Source organism: Triturus cristatus, chromosome 11, assembly GCF_964204655.1.
Source record: "Triturus cristatus chromosome 11, aTriCri1.1, whole genome shotgun sequence".
Lineage (NCBI taxonomy): Eukaryota > Metazoa > Chordata > Amphibia > Caudata > Salamandridae > Triturus > Triturus cristatus.
This window is the reverse complement of record NC_140594.1, coordinates 796,334,364-796,354,014: the sequence shown is the minus strand read 5'-3', so window position 1 is coordinate 796,354,014 and position 19,651 is coordinate 796,334,364. Positions and strand designations below refer to the sequence as shown.

The following is a 19,651-nucleotide window of genomic DNA, read 5'->3' as shown; positions in this document are numbered from 1 at the left end:
AGTTCGGGCTGTAGCTGCGGCTAAAGGTCCTTTGGGAAATTGCATGGGGAAAACACGTTTTGGGACCTCACTTGCTAATGTGTAGAGTAAGGTAGGTTAAGTTAAGGTAGTTTTACATGGTAGGTAGGAGAAGATAATGTAGGTTAGAATAGTTAGCTAGTATAGGGTAGGTTGTATTATATTTTTTACTTTTCGACTGACATTAAATGTAATTGTTTGCTACATACAGGTCTATGTCATGATGTAGTGTGTGGGAGTTAGCATGTGTGCTCAGGTAATGTTATGTACATGCACATGTCTTTGCTAGCAGTGTTTAGCAACATGTGTGACTAGGTGTCTTACCTATGGACAGGGATTTGTCTCATTGTCCATGACTTTACACCATCTAACTATCAGACATTGTTTAGCAGCGGAAGTGACAATCATGATGGAAATAGTACCCAGTGCAAATCATGTGTTCGCATACAATATCTCTGTGTGATTATGTAATACAACATGCCTTAAAGGGATGTTGTGGTCAAAAACATTTGCCCAATTAGTATGTTTTTGGATTCACACACTGACTGCTGCCCCATACCCACTCACACTTGCAGCATTTACTTGTCAGCCTTTTGTTGTATACTTGCTAGTAACCATGGGTGGACACAGCACTTGTGGGGTAACTTAAATCCCCATTAACATTGACTGCATGACACCAGTTGAACTGGATGCTTGCAAGCTTGAGTAACCACTTGCTAGTCAACACACAAATAGTGGCCACCAAATATTTTACACGCTTACTGCCTAGCATTGTCACTGACTCCACGAAAAACATGTGCCTTTGGCAAGTAGTTGATGTATTTGCCTCACAGAATGGCCAATGGGGAAACTGGTCCTGACTCCTACAGACAGACAATACACAGGTAGATCAAAATGCATTTATTTAAATGTTCAAATGTTGAAGTGGCTCACAGGTAAAGTTAATTGGACAGAAACCACAAAAGATTTTTAGAACCAGTGGATGTCCAGACAGAGTCCATATGGGGAACATGTCATGGGACATGTGGAGGAGAGGAGTGCTTCAATCAGGAGAATGACTACAATGTCTCAAGACTCAAGAAATACTTTATTCGGTTCAATTACAAAAACCATAAAAGTAGACAGACAACAAGAACAGGTCCCCTAAAAATACAGTAATTTTCCTTTTAAAAAAGAATATAAAAACAAACATTATGTAGAAAAACCATTCTAAAAAATGTATCTGACCAAATCAGTAAAACAACCCAAAAAACCCGCTAGGCTACTCTCTTCCAACTTATCTTTTTACTCAATCTCATGGCTATGGTCAGAAAATTCGCAATGTTAAAAATTTCCCAAATATTTGACAACAATTGCAGGTACAAAAGGGCCGGTTTAACCTGTCTAAAGCCTTTATCCTTAATTAATGGTAGTATGAACTTTTTCCTTATTGGGGTAAAATATGTGCAAAAGAACAAAAAGTGCGTAGTGTCCATGATGGAAAATCCATCACACGGACAAATCTCTAGGTCTTTCGCATTTGTCCACCCTGGGCGGCCTGTAATAAGAAGGTGCATTTTGTTTAATCTGAATATGGTCAGCAAAAATCTATGGTTGGAATTATTGACCACTCTCAGATACAGTTCCATCTCCCCAGAATGTATTAACAACTGATAAGCTCTTACAGTAGGTTTACAATGTCATTAGGGAGGCTAGGCCACATTGTCAGTCTATAAATGGCCAAGGTTAACAGGTGAATTCAAAATGAGGACAGTGACAGCAGATGTTTGCTGGTTTGTTCATAAGCACAGGCCAAAGGAGAAACTGGGAATGTGGCACAAAGGAATGCTACCAGAGACTCTTATAGTCAGTGACTATCCTCTTGACTTTTCATTCATTCAATCATTATCTTTATTTCGACTTAAAAATGTCATAAAAGAAATCGCAATACATTACCTAAACAGATCGTTGCAGATTATGGTATAAAATCTAAAATACATTATCCCATCACAGTTATTAATCATAACGTTTTCTTGGCATATCCATAAAATCATCAGAAAGTCCCACTCCTCATTAGTAGGCTTCATGTACCTTGAGCTAAACATTGATGCACCAAGTCTCATTTTGCCACAAGATTTCTTCTAATATTCCACATGGCAGCTAAACATTTACTTACAGCAAAGACAGTTAATGGGGATAGGTCAGTTTTTAATATTTGATAAGAATGCAAGCATTGCCTAATCCCCCAATTTCTACATATGGGAATGATCCACTTCTTCCTGGGCTTCCGATAGGAAGGACAGAAGAACATAACATGGATATCATTCTCCAACTCCTCAGAGCAGGCTGGACAGTTTTTGCTGGTAGGTGGGTGCCATATACTAGTAAGGGCTCTTATTGGTAAAGAGTTATATCTCCATTGGAGGAAAAGTTTCCTTAGGCCAGTGTGGCTAATGTCGTCCAAGACAGTCTCCATCTTATAGTAGTCTTTCGTTGCTACGAATGTATTGGACATTGTCCCCAATTGGTCGTTCAGTAAGCAAGCAGACAGATTATAATCATAATACATGTTAACCAGGTCTTCACGGGATATATTTCTACTAGCCTCTTCCGGGTTTGTCCACAGTGAAGGGCATCCCAACCTCTCAAATTCCTGCTTTATATATTTTAGCCAGGGAAGTTTCCATATATTTGGGAATTTCAATAATTCCTTAAGCTCTTGCCTATAGCTAAAAAGTTCAGGGGTTACCCACAAGCGCCTCCAAAAAGTTAAAGGCTTCAACCCCAATTCCTCCTTTAAAGATCTTATTCCCAAATCAAGTCTGAGGGAAAGAAGGGGTGAACTAGTAGGCAGGGAAGCTAACTGCCTAAGAAACTTATTTTCCGTGGCAGTGATTGCAGGGGCGCAATTGAGTCCCCACAACTCACCACCATAGGTTATTGCCCCACGTGCCTGCATTTTATACATTTCGAGAGGGGGGCTGATGGGTTTTGTCGTAGATTTATTCCATAGTTTAATAATCCCCCCCACCTTATGGGTTAACTTTAGTTGGGATTTAGTCTGATGTTGAGCCGAGGTCATATTTTCATTAAGAGTCAAACCCAAATACTCAAACGTCTGAACTCTTTCCAGGCTCACACCATTTATGACAGGGTTTGGGCGGTATGTCTTTGGAGGATTAAAAATTATAAATTTCGTTTTGGCCGTATTTATTTCCAGCCCACGGTCATGGCAAAATGAGACAAAACCCTCCAGTACTCGCTGGATACCCATTGGAGTTTTAGCGAGTAACAGGGTATCATCAGCGAACATAATCGCTGATATCCCTGTACCGCCAAGCTTCTTGACTTTTACAACGCTGTTCTCATTGTCCACTGTGGTCTGCCATATGGTCTTTTTCTTCCCAGTGTTGCTTTGGAGCTGACGAAGAACAGGTATTGGTGCTCCGTCATCTCCATGATTAGTATCTCATTCTCCTCCTGACTGAACTTGCACTTCCTCTTTCTCATTCCCTGGAACTCTGGGTGGTCACCCTGGCTGGTAGTGGTTTTGCTGGAGTAATTGTCCTTATGTGGTGCTCACTTCTGGCTGCCTCCATGCTGCTCTCAGGTAAGTGTAATTGTCTTTGTACATGTAGCAGGTGTTTTTTTGCCGCGCTAAGCGCACAAATGTGATGGTAGGACGGCTAGTGTCTACTTTTCAAACCTCTAATTGGATAAATGTCACTTTTGCAGCATTAGCGTGAAATGTTCTTACAGCAGTGAATACATCAGTGTCAGTTTTTACGACCGCAACCCCTTCGTAATGTCATGGAGCGCCATATTGTAAATACAATGCTAACGTGACGTTGGAAACAGTCGTACCGCACCGATAAAATCTTTGGCACTCCGCTGTAGCAAAACAACAGAGCACCAGTTCTTATAAATATACTCCTTGGTGGTATACATCCTGTTTCCTTTTCCTGCACATTCAAACAAATAATGGACTTCGAAAGCTCTCTGTATTTGATGAAGCCTATCAATGAATTACCCTTTCATTTACCAACTTGATTTTTTTTTCTCACAGCATGTCTTCCATGAGAATGGTTGCATATTTCCCTCTTCCCTATATGCACGGATACCTATTCAGCCACATTTGAAGGTCCATTGAAAAGAAACTGAAGCAAAGACTTATAGAACGAGTGTGTAGCCACCAATGCAACAGCCCTACTGTCATCTAACCACCTTGGTCCCATCCAAGGCTAACATTAAAGTAAACACTAGGGTGATGTAAATAAACGTTGTAGATCCACCATGACATGAACCCTCATCCCATCTTCTCAATGGGAATAAAATACAATATAATTTGTGAAACATAAAAAAAATTCTGATGAATCCTACAAGAAGTCTCACTTTAAGGTGGGACCGAGTGTAGGTTGCCTTCTACAATGTTTGTGTGATGCTACTTTATCTCATTCCATAAATGTAATCTCTTCTGCTGGGGTTCTACTAATTGCAGTGACCATCCAGAAAGAGCTTGCCACTTAATTAGATACTGAAATGTCGAAATTAAAAAATGCCCTGATTTAAGGTTCATAACGGTGACGAGAAAGTGTTTAAATCCAATTCTGATTCCCAAGGGTCAGAAGGACAGATCAGCTCTTGTGAATTGACTGGTGCTGTATACAATACTTCCCTCACTTGGGCTTTTAACAGGTGTATCCTCTCTTTCATTCTATATTTCATTGGTTTATGGTATAATGGGCAGTGTTTGACCTCAAATTTTAATCAAATAACACAGAAAAGAAAAAACAATGTTCCATCCTGTTACTCCAATTTCCTTGTAGTAGATTAAACTTAATACTAGTTAGGTGTCATCATTAGTGGGGGCCATGTGGTTCCAGGCAACTGGTTGGTGAGATAAATGGAAAGGCTGACTGAGGTTACCTATTGCTAGTAGCAGAGGCAGGGTTTTATAGAAGAAGAAACTGTAGTCTATAAAATGAGGTGTGAACCAATTGCAGAATGACAATAAGAGAGATTAAGGCAGACAGCCAAGAGAATGGGAGGGGCCAATATTCAGAAATACAAGGAATGCAGAGGATGGAAGGGAAGTAGTGAGTCACTCTGAAAAAAGAAAGGAGAGGAATTATTCGGAGGAAAGTAAGTTCAATTTTTCATGCAGGTTTTTAGAATAATAGTGGGAGAGGCTTATTGTGTTCACTAGCAATTTGAGAAAGTAAGCTGGGGCAGACTGCTTAAAGATGTGGATCCAAGTGTACACATCATTTAAACATTTAGGGCCTCATTACGGTGTCGGTCGGAATTGCCTCCGACCAACACTTTTTTAGTGAAGGAACTGCCTGACCATAGGTCAGTGGTTCTGCACACGAATTACGATCAGATCGCACATAGTGCGATCAGAAACTCACATTTCTCAATGAGAGCTTGCGCAGCGGGTGTAAACCGCCTACAGCTCAAGCTCCAATTGAGAAATGAGAGTTTGTGAAGATCTCTGCACTGTGTGGCAGGCACCTCACGGTGCCTGCCACATGGTGCAGTGTTGTTCAGGTGTGCACAATAGGTACCCCCAGGCCCAGATGCAGAGGGCCAGGGGGGATGGGGGTCCTTCTAGGGGCGCCCAATGTCTCTCTCTGACACCCATTCCATGTTGGAAAAGCCTACATAGAAAGGCTGTCAGAAACCAACATCATAATCTGACAGCAGAAATGCCCTCCTTAAGGGATTATGTAGAGTTTCCGGCCATTGGAAAGCGCTGGTTGGTCACTCCGACTGCTGACTCCGACTGCATGCATCTTAATGCATTGGTTAGACCGCAGCAGTGTATGCAGTTTGGATCGCAACCGACAACCCGTCGGTTGCAGTTCGAACCGCATGGTAATGAGGCCCTAAGAGTTTTAGCCTGCTATTTGCCAACAACATCACTGGATTAACTAAGAGCCTTTGGTCCAGAGTAGGGTGGTACTCATCATAAAGAGCTTTAACGCCTCATCGGGGGCAGTGAGCTCTGTATAATGCAAATACAATTACAATATGTTGACCTGCTGTGGGCTGAGGATTGAAGCGCAGAATAGTGATTCCTGGTGAGATTGTACAGACCAAATGGGTAAGGAATGGTAGAGCTAATGGTCATCCTGATTTGATTTGTTCATGCCCACCATTTTTGTTCCTTATGTTCTGTATTGTGAATCAAGCTATTAGCAGAAAAAGAGACTTCACCCTAATGTGCCAATCAATGGGGACATAAAAATATAAGCGCAGTGCCATGGACTATAGTAGGCCATACTCTCCCAATCCATGCGGATTAGTGCATTTTACACCTCTAAACGCTCTGAGTAAATTACTCATGGCACTATATATGCAGCAAACAGTTAGTAATGTAAATTTGCTTTTTCAAGCACATCTTACTCAGTTCGGTAAGTACTGGAATCCTCTGTGCCTGTGGCTGGGAGGGACTCGTCTCCTTTGTCTCCTTGTTAAGTAAATCTGTCATTGAGAACACAAGATTGCAAGAAATTATGAATCAATAAAAACAATGCAAAGCAATGTTTGAGCCACAAGATGTTTCCCCTGGGTACTAGCACCCCAACACATTTCTTACACTTTTCTCGGTAAAGAAAAAAAAAATGTTAACAGAGAAACCCTTCTGCAAAATATATATGAATGTGCATGTTTTCAAAGGGAACTCAGTTGTTCGTGAATTTGTAAACACCTTTCACCCGCAAAATGCGATGCAGCGCGCGCTACGAAATTCGTTTTATTTATTTAATTGTTTACTTTCCTGCAATTATCCATATTCCCATTTTTAGAACCCCCCACCATGCCCCTCCTCCGCCCCGCCTTACCGCCCAACGGAACTCCCTCCACGGGCCGCGGCTGCAGGTGGGGCCTCTATTGTGACTGCCTGGAGCAGGCATGCAATTTCCTACTCCTTGCGTATATTTTCATTCAAGTGTGGCGATACAGGTGAGAGAAAATCTGCTTTGCCAGACTTGGACACAAAACCTGCACAGTAATTTGGTGTTATTGTTTCCTAGTGCTGCACATGCTCATCACAGGAACTCTGTATGTCTGCGCTTGTGCTGTACCTCCACCTTCTAAGGAGCAGGTCCATACATACACAGTAGGTCCTGCTTGGCCATATACGCCCCACTGAATTCTACTGGACTGTTATGGCACCACAGGCCCAGCTGACTCTTGCCGGTGACCATTTGCAGATCCTGTTTTACTCCAGGAGGGTCCTTTGGGCATTTCCAAGGTTGCCCATTTATTTCCCTGTCGCACTCTAATGCGCCAATAAAGACCTGAGCCTTGGACAATAAGCATTCAGTTACAGCTTTGACCAATTATATGGAACTAATACTTAACTATGCAGCAAGTTTGTGAGTCACTCAGTGACTCAACAGCATGCTTGATTGAATTGTGTTATAGTCAGCTGTTCTATGCAGGAAGCTCCAGCCTTTCCTGCAGGGAAATTCATTATTAGTGCGCTTAGAATTCTCCAGCATTATCCTTGTGGTTTGCTTCACTCATGAAAAAGAGATCCCCCACAGCCTGTTCTTCTTATCCTGGTCACATTTATTGTGCAGCAAAGTCTCAGAGGCTTGCCTCTGACTTGGCAGCCCTATGATTCTATTGGAGTGATGTGTGTGTAGTACCGTCCTATCCCGTGTGGGGCCAAAAGAGATTCTTGGTTTCAAGTCAAATTGCCATGGATTGTTGTGTTGACATCTTAATTGTTGATCATATTTTTGTTTCTGCTGTCTCTTTGTCTCCTTTGAGTTCTGCTCTTGGGTTTTGTAACACCAAGTCTCAAGGTTTGGGAAACTGTTTTCTGCACATGGCTCTGCCTCGTACTTCTAACACAGGAACAAAGAAGGACTGTAGAATTGTGTTTTTTAGGTCGAGCCTGGGCAGCGATTGCATTGCTCTGCGAGGCATGCTGTATTCAGGTAGGGACTTGAAGCTCCGCCCACTCTCTTCCCTTATTTATCATTAGCTTGTGTCTTTGGCCACTGTAAACTATGACTGTTCATTGGTCAATAGGCTTAGTAGTTCCTCCTTAGTACTGCCTGTCTTATTTTTTAACCTCCCATGGCGACACCCTCTGTTACATGTGTTGTTACTCGGTAGGCTTTAATTACAGCCTCCAAGCACTATTTTCTCAAATAGCTTTGTCCTGCCTTCTGGAAATGCTCCCTCGTAACAATTCTTTTATTTTTATAGCACGAGCGCATTTGCAATAAAATAGGTCTCGCATTAGTGAGAGTTTAAGCTATTGGCATTGTAAATGACAATGCCTTTTTGTTATCTGTTTTAAAAACAACACATAAATAAAAGGCATTGTCATTTACAATGCCAATAGCTCAAACTCTCGTATAGGCGAGACCTGTTGCATTGCAAATGCTTGTTTTTCTTTTTCTTCATCTCCCTGCATGTGGTCACCCTGCAGTTAGGTGAATGGAAGGATTGCAGATGAGGGGAAAACAGCATGGAAGGTATAAGTGGTTGACTAGCATCAGTTGTAAGGGGTGGGAAGATAATTGAAAACATCTGCTTGACTCACAGATGGGAAACATGAGAAGAGAATCTTTTCACCCAATGCTGTACCTCTTAACAATCCCCACCAATAAGCATTTCAGAATGTTCCATTGTTGATGATGTATGCTTGGGTTTTGAGACCTATTGTTACACTATTCATCGGGTGGCCAGTTAATTTGCAGGAAAGTAACTGGATAGTGGCTAAAAGCGAGCCACTGGTAACAAGCATTGGCAAATATTTATAGAAAATAGTCACCCATCACACACCAAGGGGCCAGGTTTCCAGGAACAGAAACCTCTAGGTGTCTGTTGATGAAGACTAATTGTGTTGTCTATAAATATTTCCCCTGGAAGCTTTCGTAATGTAATTTTGTTGTCACAAGGCGTTTTTGTAGTTTCCTTACACAGTGGTATTCTAAATGTTTTTAATGTGGGATGTTTATATTGGGAGAAGTTCCCTTTTTAGGTCGAACCTAGACGGCGCATGCGCAGTCTATAAGACATGCTGTAATCAGTATGTGGGCTTTGATCTTGCCCTTCACTGCTGATTGGTTAAGGAGAGCGTCACTTGCAAAAGCTTGCTTCTCAATGGTTCTCAATGGTTTATTTGCCTACTATGTTCCACCCTCTTGTGTCTTACTCCTCCCCTGGGATATTGGTCTATTACGGTATCCTTCCTCTTCACTCTGTGCAGCTTGTTCTGAGCAGCTGCTCTTCACATATGTGCTTGCTCCCCACTCTTCTGAGCTGCAGCTGCACCTGCCGCCTCCTCCTTTTTAGGTCACGCCTACGCAGCGCGCATGCGCTGCTTAGGAGATCTTTAGCCGTCGTTCAGCTCTTTTTCGAAGCACATACGCGTGCTTGTGGCGGTATACACCTTGCGGGAGCGCGCAGGGGCGCACCACAAGCACGAGTGTGTGCTTCAAAAAAGAGCAGACTGCACGCACGCACCACTCTCGGGCCAGCAAACACATGCACGTGCCTCTCTCCTCGCTCACTCACTCGCTCCGCCCTCTCCGTCTCCTTTTTGCCAATGCTTGTTAATTTTGACTTTCCATAGGTGGTGATCTGCAACTCTGTGAACATTCTTGCACTGAATTGCATTCCATCGGCCTTGAGGTCATTTACATCAGACTGCTTCCAAGTAGATCCTCAAGAACTGTCTGTACAAAGAACGACCTTGCAGTTTACCATCAATTTATACTGTCTCAAATGCATTGACAGCTCTGTGGTCTTTCTCTTGAACTGTGGAATGTGACTTCAGTTACCTGGACCCTCTCTCACCTTCATGGGATTATCATTTTTTGTCATCATCCACTCTAATCCTTAGAAACCATCTTTTTCACACCACATACAGCATTTCTTGTCCAAATGTTCTCAGCAGGTTATTAATAAATACAAAGGAATGAAAGCGTCCTGGCGACAAAACGTAGACTAGACCAGTATATTCTAGCACATCTAGTGTCCAAGAAGCGTGCATTAATTCCAAACAGCAGCATTCGGCTTTATTTCTCAGCGTTTGTTACAGTAGTTGCACTGCGTTCTGTAGGCCAGGCTGAAGTCTGATCCATCCAGGCTACCAAGCTTATAAATAAATACCAATATTTGGCCCTCGGATATATGAACGTGGTGAGCATTAAAATAACAGGTACCTCAGCCTGCTGTGCTTCACCTGGACCCCTTTGTCATTGTGGGATGGTAACTACCCGATAATTATAAAACCCAAATCAAGATGGTCAGCAGCATGCTTCTGACAGCACTGCATAGAATGTTGCTTTGTGCGTAGCAGCACCATGCATGTGCTAGGCCAAAGATGGGCAGAAAGAAAGTGGTCTATCCCAGATACATAAAGTGACTGGGGCTCATTTATGGTAATGTACTCCCGCGGTCCTTACTCATGCCTATGGAGAAAGTTTCCCCTTTCATTCTTTGTTAATGTCCTAACCAACCTTTGTGATACCCTTCACATGCCTCCCTGAGAGTTAGGTTGACATCCGGATGAGCCCTTGGCCTACCCTGGACAAACACATCCGCCTTGGGGTGAGCAACAGAGAGCCACCCAGGATTTACATTTGATGAAATATCTTCTGATGGTCCGTCGCCCATTGCTGCAGAAAGACCATAAAAGTGTTTGGTAGAGGAGTGCAGGACTCTTATGTCCCTCCTCTTGCAGCGGCAGAATATACCTGCAGAAATGCTAATTGTGATTTGTTTGGTGTGGGCAGCATGGTTAATATCTTTCATGGTGGAATCAACTCACTATTACCAATTAGGACGAGAAGACCCAAGGGTGTAATGCTTTTTCCCACTGACGAAATGTTAACAGTTGCAACCACTAAATTAGTTGTTAAGGTTTAAAATTATATTTTGAGGACCTTACAAATCTATTTTTCCCCATGCACCATAACAATAGAAATTAAGTGGTTTGGGGACATAATGGAAAGATCAGTGGTAGCAGAGTGCCCATTTTATTTCAATGAATGGATGTCTTTGTTACTTTAATCTTATGTTTCCTTCCTGCATTGGACCATAGTTGAGGATGGAAAGCAGACACTGACGGGCTGTATTTTTTTTCTCCTGTTAATCACCGCCAGAAAAAACCTGCTGGTACCAAACAGAACAAGCATTTGCAATGCAATAAGTTTCGCATTTACACGATTTTAAGCTATTGGCATTGTAAATGACAATGCTTTTTATTTATGTTTCAAAAACCAAAACATAAATAAAAGGCATTGTCATTTACAATGCCAATAGCTCAAACTTGCGTACTTGCGAGACCTTTTGCATTGCAAATGCTTGTTTTTAATGTCATTTGAAAGCAGGGCTGTCATTCGTGCAGGCATCAACTCATCTTAATCCTGTACATTTGTGAGAATAGAGATCAAAAGGGAGGCAAGACGTATTAAGTGTTAGTCGTCATCATCATCACAGTAGCTTTTATTTTGGTTAAAAACAATTAAAAGAATATATACAGCTTCTACATCACGCAAAGCTAAAATCAATCCAGTACATACACAAACAAGCACTCTTTCTATGAAGTTCAATCAGTGTACATACAAAACAAAAATAAGATAAAACCACAAATTAGTATAATCATAACAAGTCTACATTTTAGACCCATCTTTATTCTTGCAAATCCTTCTGCTAAAAAAATATCTACTCACACCAAAGACTACATACAGGGTTGCATCATGTTTTAAGACTCTTAAAGCTTCTAAGTGTTTCCTAAACCCCATGTTACGGCAAACCGGGTGAATCCCTTTCCTTCTGAACTTGTCATATGCTGCACAAAAGAATAAAATATGTGCAGGGTTTTCAAACTCCCTAAAGGGCAAGTAGAATCTTCATCAGTATTATTATACAGTAAAAGCTTTGATTTGAAGCATTTCAAAGCAGACTTTCATGTATAATATATTTGCCAAATGGGGTTGGACAACACCTAAATACTACTTAAAGCTTGGCTTCAGCTTAACAGTAAGGAATTGTGTGGTCAGCCTCCCTAGCCTGGGATTTGATGGAGGGTGCTCAAGACATACTCCCAGTATATCTGCTTCAATTATTTCTTAGATCGAGCCAAGGCAGCGTATGTGCTGTCTCTTTGAGACATGCTGTATTCACTCAGTGGGCTTACAGCCCGCCCACTGTTTTTTATTTGTTAATTTCAGTGCTGTTTAAAAAACCATGCTTACAAGTGTTTTTTTTTCCATTGATCCATCCTTTTTCATTGTTTGTTCCCTCCCATGGAGCAGGCCCCCATTATCTGTAGCATTCCACTTGTCCCATTATAGTTACTAGCTCACTGACTTTTTTTTTTTAAACTGAAAAAGCATTTCACACAAGTGTTTGTGTTTGACTAGCTCTCACTTTCACTCATGTCTGTTCCTTCCCCATGCCCCCCCAATCAGTCCACGCAGGTTTCTTCTCCCCGGCCCCACCCTGCTCATCAATGTCAATCTGCAGGTGACCTTAAGAAGCACAACTGGACAGGGGCAGAAACAAGAGGGTCCTGATAGAGCAGCTCAAGAAGGTGAGAGACCTCATAATAAACATAACTTTGTAAAGCTTTCAGATCGCATTTGTTTTGTGCTTAAGCGAGGCACATTTAATTTTACATTTCAATGTTAGGATTTAAGTGGTATTTTCAGCACCGCAGCTAGTGTTTGGCATCAGTGATTTCTTGCTGCGAGTTCAGGCCCTTTGGTGCTGGTTTTCTTTAGCCTCCTGGTGGTGCCCGTTGCTGCTTCTGCCTTCAGGCATTTTGGGGCATGCCTGACACGGTGCAAGTGGGGTTGGGCAACTGAGCAGCATGGTTTCTTGCTCAGGCCACACAGGATGTTCTGATCCTCCAGGAAGGGTGCTCTGGAATGCATCACACTAGCGAAGGGTGTGAAATAGGTGAGGCCTGCATGGCCAGTCCACATCCAAAACATCGGATGCTTGTTGAAACACTTTCTTCTTCGAGTGTTGGCATATCTCTTCCTCCACTCGACCCAGCTTAACAGTGGCACTCACAGCCACAGAGGGTCGATGGGGAAATCGGCACATTGCTTACCTCTTTCATTCTCCCCAGGTTCTTTGAACGCGCACGTCGGGCCTCGAGGCTCATGAAGTTACTATTGTATTGTGTAGCAGCTGTAAGAGCAATGGGTGTGGCGTAACAGCTAAAGTGGCCTACTTTGAAGCTGTGGAACAGGGTTTGAGTCTTGGTGGGAGGCTCAACATCCGGTGATTCTGTACTGCTGCCGGGCAATTAAGCACTTGTTACATTTTGCGTGGCTAATATATAGGGTCTCCATGGCGTACAGAGCCCTGTCGAGCCAAATGGAGCAGGTCAAATATTAGCTTGCCTGTAGTGTTTTTCTCCATTTAAAAAAATGTGTGGCAGCTGCGGGCAGCCATACTTGGTTAGAAGGTTTACTGGAGGCCCCATCTTAGTTAGGTTTGCAGTGTGAGGTTGGCGCCATCTTTGAATGCATAAGGTTGCAATGCAATTTTCTTGAAGAATACGGCAAGTCCTCTTCTGCATTGGGGGCTGTTATAAGTAAAATAGCACAGATATTATAAGCGCTTTGGGTTCTCCTTAATTTATCTAATGTGAATCATTTTCTTCAGCATTGGTGGTGATATGACGATAATTCACTAATGTAAGTTTGGCCTCCCTGTTCGATTTTACTTCAGGCATTTCTCATACACCTCATTGCCTTGATGTTTCTCATTTAGGGTGATTGGGCGCCTTAATAAGGGTGCCTGGGAGTTTGATTCAGGTAGACTGTAGACACAATCAGCAGCTGCCATTTGATTTTCAATGAACAATGTTTGAGAGAATGTGCAGGTGCTCGCTTTCTGGGGCCTCTAGAGAGCCATGCTGTCAAGAGTAAGGCTTTATCATTGTTCCTTGGCTTACATTCTTTGTTGCGTAGGCAGTGAGGTTCATGTTGTTACTATTGCGGATCATGCTATAATGCTTTCATTATAAGGTAGTGAATGTTGCGAGGCGGATGGGTGCAGCGAATGCACGCATGTTCTTGCTAAGGCTCTCAGCCTGGATCAATCCTTCTTTGTCCTGCTCTCAGCGCATAGATATATAAGTTCAGACTACCAGTTGTACAAAAATAACACTTTACATAAGTACTTCTCAATGCAATTCTATAATGTGCCTATTAGTGTCAAAGCTTCTTTGTTAAAGGAATACACTTTTTTAAATTTTGAAGGGACTTTATCATATGTTCATGTAATAGCACAGAAACCCATCCTTGGGTGTAAATGGCCGTTCACGAGTGGCACATGACATATCAGTAGATGTTGTAGCACCCAGGATAATGTGCTGCATGGCTAAATACTTATAAGGTCCCAAAAGAGAGACCTATTGGTTATGCCAATGAATGTTTGAATTTGATGTTAGCATTTGGGGTTCACTCCAGTATGAAAATAGACTAGGTTTGCCAATCCAAGCCTGGACATGTCGAAGCCAGGGGACGGTACTAGACCCATCAAGTTCCAATAATTCCCTAAGTACCTCCCTGGAATGTACCAGTTCCTGCATTGTCCATAATCTTATCCAATGTAGCATAGGTCTCAAGACTACTATATGCTCTATTTGTTTGATATTTAGGTTCTGGTACATGGGTATCAGTGGGCTAGACATAGGGAGGCTTAATAGCCCCTTTATGAACTTATTTGTGCTTAACATGAGCTGGTTAGGGCTGTCTATGCCCCACAGCTCAGCCCCATAGTCAGTTTCCACTGATCACTGATCATTTGAGTCTATCTGGTAGAAGTGAACTGGTCACCTACCTTTGACAATGCTTTTTCTGGTGGATACTCTTTCTAACTGCAGATTCCTCAACTTTATAATATCCCCAGGTACCTGACTGCATATGGAAGATTTTCAACATAGTGGAGTCATGAGTCTCGGTGTAAACTCAGCTGTGCCCAGAATTGACAACCTGAGCCATATATAGACACCAGCCAAGTGTGCTGATTTCAGTTTTTTTCTGGACATTGTCCACACCCGTAAATGCAGAGCTCAAAAATAAAACATTATGCCAGCATACATATCTTTCACTTGGGACCTTTGAGGATGTAAAAGAGTCAATTCCACAGAAAAGGCAGGTGGGAGGATGGTGGGGAACCTGTGGTTGGATAGAGTATGCACTGGAAAGAGCATTATCAAAGGTAAGTATCTTTTTCTCCTGATGGACACTTCTAACCACAGATCCCTTATGCTTAGAATAGATACTAAAGCAATACCTCCCACAGTGGTGGGTCTGCGGAATGACTCAGACCAAACAATAAGCCAAAATACCCTTCTCTCAGCCCTTGCTATCAAGACAGTAGTACTTTGTCAATGTGTGCACTAATGCCCACATTGCCTCCTGACAGATATCCAGGACAGGTACTCCACATGCCAACAAATCCTTAAAAAAATTATTTGACCTCATCCCCCTTACGGCCAGGAAATCAGTGGCAGTGGCCCTGATACTCTCGCGTCTGGACTATTGCAACAGTCTATTAGCAGGTACCAACAAATCCACATTAAAGAAGCTGCAGGTTGTCCAGCATGCCACGGCTCGACTCGTTTTGAAGCTTCCTAGAAGATCCTCAGCATCTGCAGTCCTACAAGCCCTTCATTGGCTCTCTTACACAAAAGAATTCTTTTTAAAATCCTTCTCTTTACATTCAGAGCAAAACACAAACTTGGACCCAAGTATCTCTCTGCAAGATTCACCACATACACTACAACTAGAAGCCTCAGGTCCTCCACCGCCAACTATCTTAAGCCGCCCTCCTTCAAATATAAAACTAAGGGCGGTAGAACAGTGGCCGTCCTAGGATCCAAAGCATGGAACCTTCTACCACCCCACCTGAGATCACTTGAGACAGAGACACTTTTCAGGAAGGCTCTTAAGACTTGGGTATTTGCAGCCCCAGAGGAACTATGTCTCTCCCTTATTTAGAAATACTAGTGCCCCTCCCCTCCCCTTACCTCCAACATCCACAGCGCCAGGATGCTCCTAGCAGAGTGACAGCCCGCGCTCTATAAGAACCAACTTACATTACAAGAGGAGAGGAGTTGGCCTAACGGTTAGGGCGCTCGACCTTGGACCTGGGGGAACTGGGTTCGAGTCTCGGTAACGACGCCAAACCTCCTGTGATTCTGAGCAAATCACTTAATCTCCCTGTGCCCCAAAACAAAAAAAAATGAATGTGTGTCCTCATGTAACGTAACTGGTGCTATGTAAAGCACTCTGATACCTGAATGGATTTGGGTCAAGTTTGCGCTATATAAAACTCTGCTAAAAAAAACAAAAAACAACACTATAGCAGCCTTGGTCCTGGTGGAATGGGCCCTCAACTCTTCTGGAAGCTGCTTCTTTGCTATCACATAGCAGATATGGATGCAGAGGACTCTCCACCTGGATAAGGACCTTTTATTCACCGCCTTCCCTTTCTTTGCCCTAGAGAATCCCACAAAGAGCTGAGTGTCCTCCTGAAGACCTTGGTATGGTTAATATAAAACCTGAATGATCGTTTGAGGTCTCACAATGGATCCCTCTTCCTCCTTCAAGGGGTAAGGGACTAAGAACATTGTAAGAATGATGGATTGTCAAACATGAAAAGATTTTACAAGCTTTGGATAAAAAGACGCTCTGATTCTAACCACCAGCTTGTCCGGATAAATGGTGGTATATGGCGGCTAGACGGACAGAGTTTGAAGTCACTCAAACAAAATGCTGATGGTATTTTGATTAAAACACCAATTTTCAGGGTCAGTAGACACAAGGAACAGCTATGTAAAAGCTCAAAGCGAGAATAAATAAGAAACTTATGGAACAAGTTAAGGTCTTCCTGTGGCATCACAAAAGGTTTAGGTGGAGACATGTGGACCAAACCTTTTGGAAAACGCATCAAAACAGCTGATTTAAAGAAGGACTCTTGGTCCAGTAAATGCAAAACAGCTGAAAAGGCTAACAAGTAACCTTTAACGGTGCCACTTCAAGTCCTTGCTGGGCCAAAGACAGAACAAACAGTAACACATCCGACAGTTCAGCTTGCAATGGGTCGGTGCTATGGGTGCCACACCAAGCCACAAACTTGTCCCAGCGTGCAGGGTAGATAGATTTCGTAGAGGGATGCCTGGTCACCTGCATGATATCCATGACTTTAAGAAGCAGACTAAAACAGTTAACTGCAGTCACTCAATCTCCATGCATCAAAGTGTAGATTGCACAGGATCTACCCCGCTGTTGCGACAGAAGATACTCTCGAAGCAGCAGCCTGCTCAGGGGACAGATGCTCATGCCAAGAATTTGCAGTTGCCACACTCTCTTTGCCACTAGTATGATGTAGGCCTGGTTGTTCTTGACCTTCTTCAGAACTAAGGAGAGGTAGGAGTAAGAAGGCATACAGGAGTCCTGAGCTGCACTTCAAGAGAATTGCATCTCAGAGAGAGAGGTTCCTTAGGAAACCTTCCATTGGTGGACAGCATCCTGTGCTATCTCCATGTGCCATTGCATTTAGTGACTCACTAGGCACCACCATCTGAGTTCATTTTCCCTGGTGTTTAAAGGTCCCACCAAGTAGTGTTTGACCTTGGGAGTTGACTTGATGATTCAGCAAGATCCAGAGAGGCAGCGCCTCTTGGCAGAGAGTCCAGGTCAACACTCCACACTGCTTGCTGCAGTAGGACATGGCACTTGTATTGTCCATGAGGACCTGAATCATCCGCCCCCATATCTCTCAGATGATTTCCTCAACCCAGAAACATTGCATCTGTCACCACCATCAGCTTTAGGTATCGAAGTCAGGAGATTGCCGCTGGTCCAATTGTGGTCAAACAGCCCCCACTACAGATCTTTTGCAGTCTGTTCCGAAAGCTGGATAAAGTCAGACAGGTTCCCTTGGTGCTGGGCCCACTGAGCTTTTGGATCCCACTGCAAGGCCTGCATATAAATGAAAATGTAGTGCATTTATATAGCGCTCCGCACACCCCTGAAAGGGTCTCTCAGGCGCTGTACACATACCGCTGTGGAACCCTTCCTGGCCTTTCCCTGTGAAGTGCCCACTCCTGGGCACCCCCAAGGTGAAGCCAGGCAGTCTAGCGCTTTTGGGGCCATTGTGGAGATTAAGCAAGCTATTGCCCAGAGTTGCAGAGTGGGACCCATGATTAGAATAGGCACCGAGGCGAGATTTATCGGGTCCGGGGAAATTGAGCCCAAGACCCGCGGAGGCGGGAATTGAACCCTGGTCCAGGACAGACCTCTGCATCAGGGTCTGCCGCTCTAACCATTGAGCTACACTTCTCCACTGCATATAGCATGTTTCATGAACGATGAGCAGGATGCAGAAGTTCAATAGTGCCAGAAGGCTCAGAGATATTTATGCTGAGACACACAACTGAGACTGAAACATCAGGATTATTGTCTGGATGTCCTGGACTTGCTGTTCCAAAGGAAAGGCTTGAAAAGGCACTGCATCCTAGATGGCTCCAATAAAAGGGAGCCTCCGTGAAGGAGTGTGGTGTGACTTCAGCGCATTGATCATTAATCCCAATGATGTAAGGGGGGTTAGCTGTTGTCTGGAGGTGCTTTATCACTGGCCATAGTGAGCCTGCCTTCAGCAGCAAGTCGTTGAGGTAGGGGAAGGTTTGAACTACATACCTCAGATGATATGCTGTCACCACTGCCATCAACCTGCTGAGAGGCACTGGAGAGGCAATAAGGGAGCATGGCAAACTGAAAATGCTTATGGCCTACCTTGAACCAAAGGTAGTGCATATGAACCTGCAGGACAGTGATATGGGAATAGGGATCCTACAAGTCCAACACCACCACTCAGTCTCCTCAATATAGTGGAGGGTCTGGTGGATTAGTGGACTTATGTACTCATTGTAGGAGCCTGTATTCAACCTTATGATCACAGGTTAAAATCCCAGCGTGTCCACTCAGCCTGTCATCCTTCTGAGGTCGATAAAATGAGTACCATTGAGTTGGGTAACAATAAACATCTGTTATTCAGTGCCAAGATTCCTTCTGGATGAACATTCTCTTTACAAATTCACATGGTATGTTATGGGAGCGTGAACATGGGCAGTGATCATCTTGAATATGTGCTTCTACGGGAAGAGGTTAAGGAGTTGATGATATAAAATAGAGCAAAGGCCTCTGCCCTTCTTTGGCACTAGTAAATAGTGGTAGTAGCACAGAGTTCCAATTTCAGAATCCAGAACCTCCTCTAGGGCACATTTCTTTAGAAAGGCCTGGATATTCTGCAGTAAAATGAACAAATGGTCCGGAAGCCACTCTTATATAGGTGGAATTTGGTGGCAGGATGAAAAAGAAGGGCTTCGAGTAGCCCTGCAAGAACCATGTGTCAAATGTTGTTGCTTTCCACATTTGGAGAAAGTGACTGATCCTGCCTCTCATTAAGTGATTTTGGGCTGCTAAGGGTAAAAAAGAGTGGTTTAGAGACTGCTGCTGGAGAGTGGGATGTTTGTTGTTCCTGTTGGCCTGAGAGTTGCCTTCTAGATCCCCTAATCTGCTACCGACTCCAAAAGGATTTGGATAACTGTTTTTGGGTTGGCAGACCTTGCTGTTACCTGAAGGCAAAGCGC

The 19,651-nt window shown here is 43.3% G+C and overlaps 1 protein-coding gene across 1 annotated transcript in view; it reads right to left on the bottom strand.

Annotated features, from left to right (window-relative positions):
* The window catches only part of LOC146785455 (calcium-activated potassium channel subunit alpha-1-like), a 1,319,298-nt gene that overhangs the window by 290,798 nt on the left and 1,008,849 nt on the right, over nt 1–19,651 (bottom strand). The window contains exon 27 of the mRNA XM_085633050.1: nt 6,406–6,466. Coding sequence (XP_085489176.1) covers nt 6,406–6,466 — 61 coding nt within the window. The remainder of the gene's footprint in view (nt 1–6,405; nt 6,467–19,651) is intronic.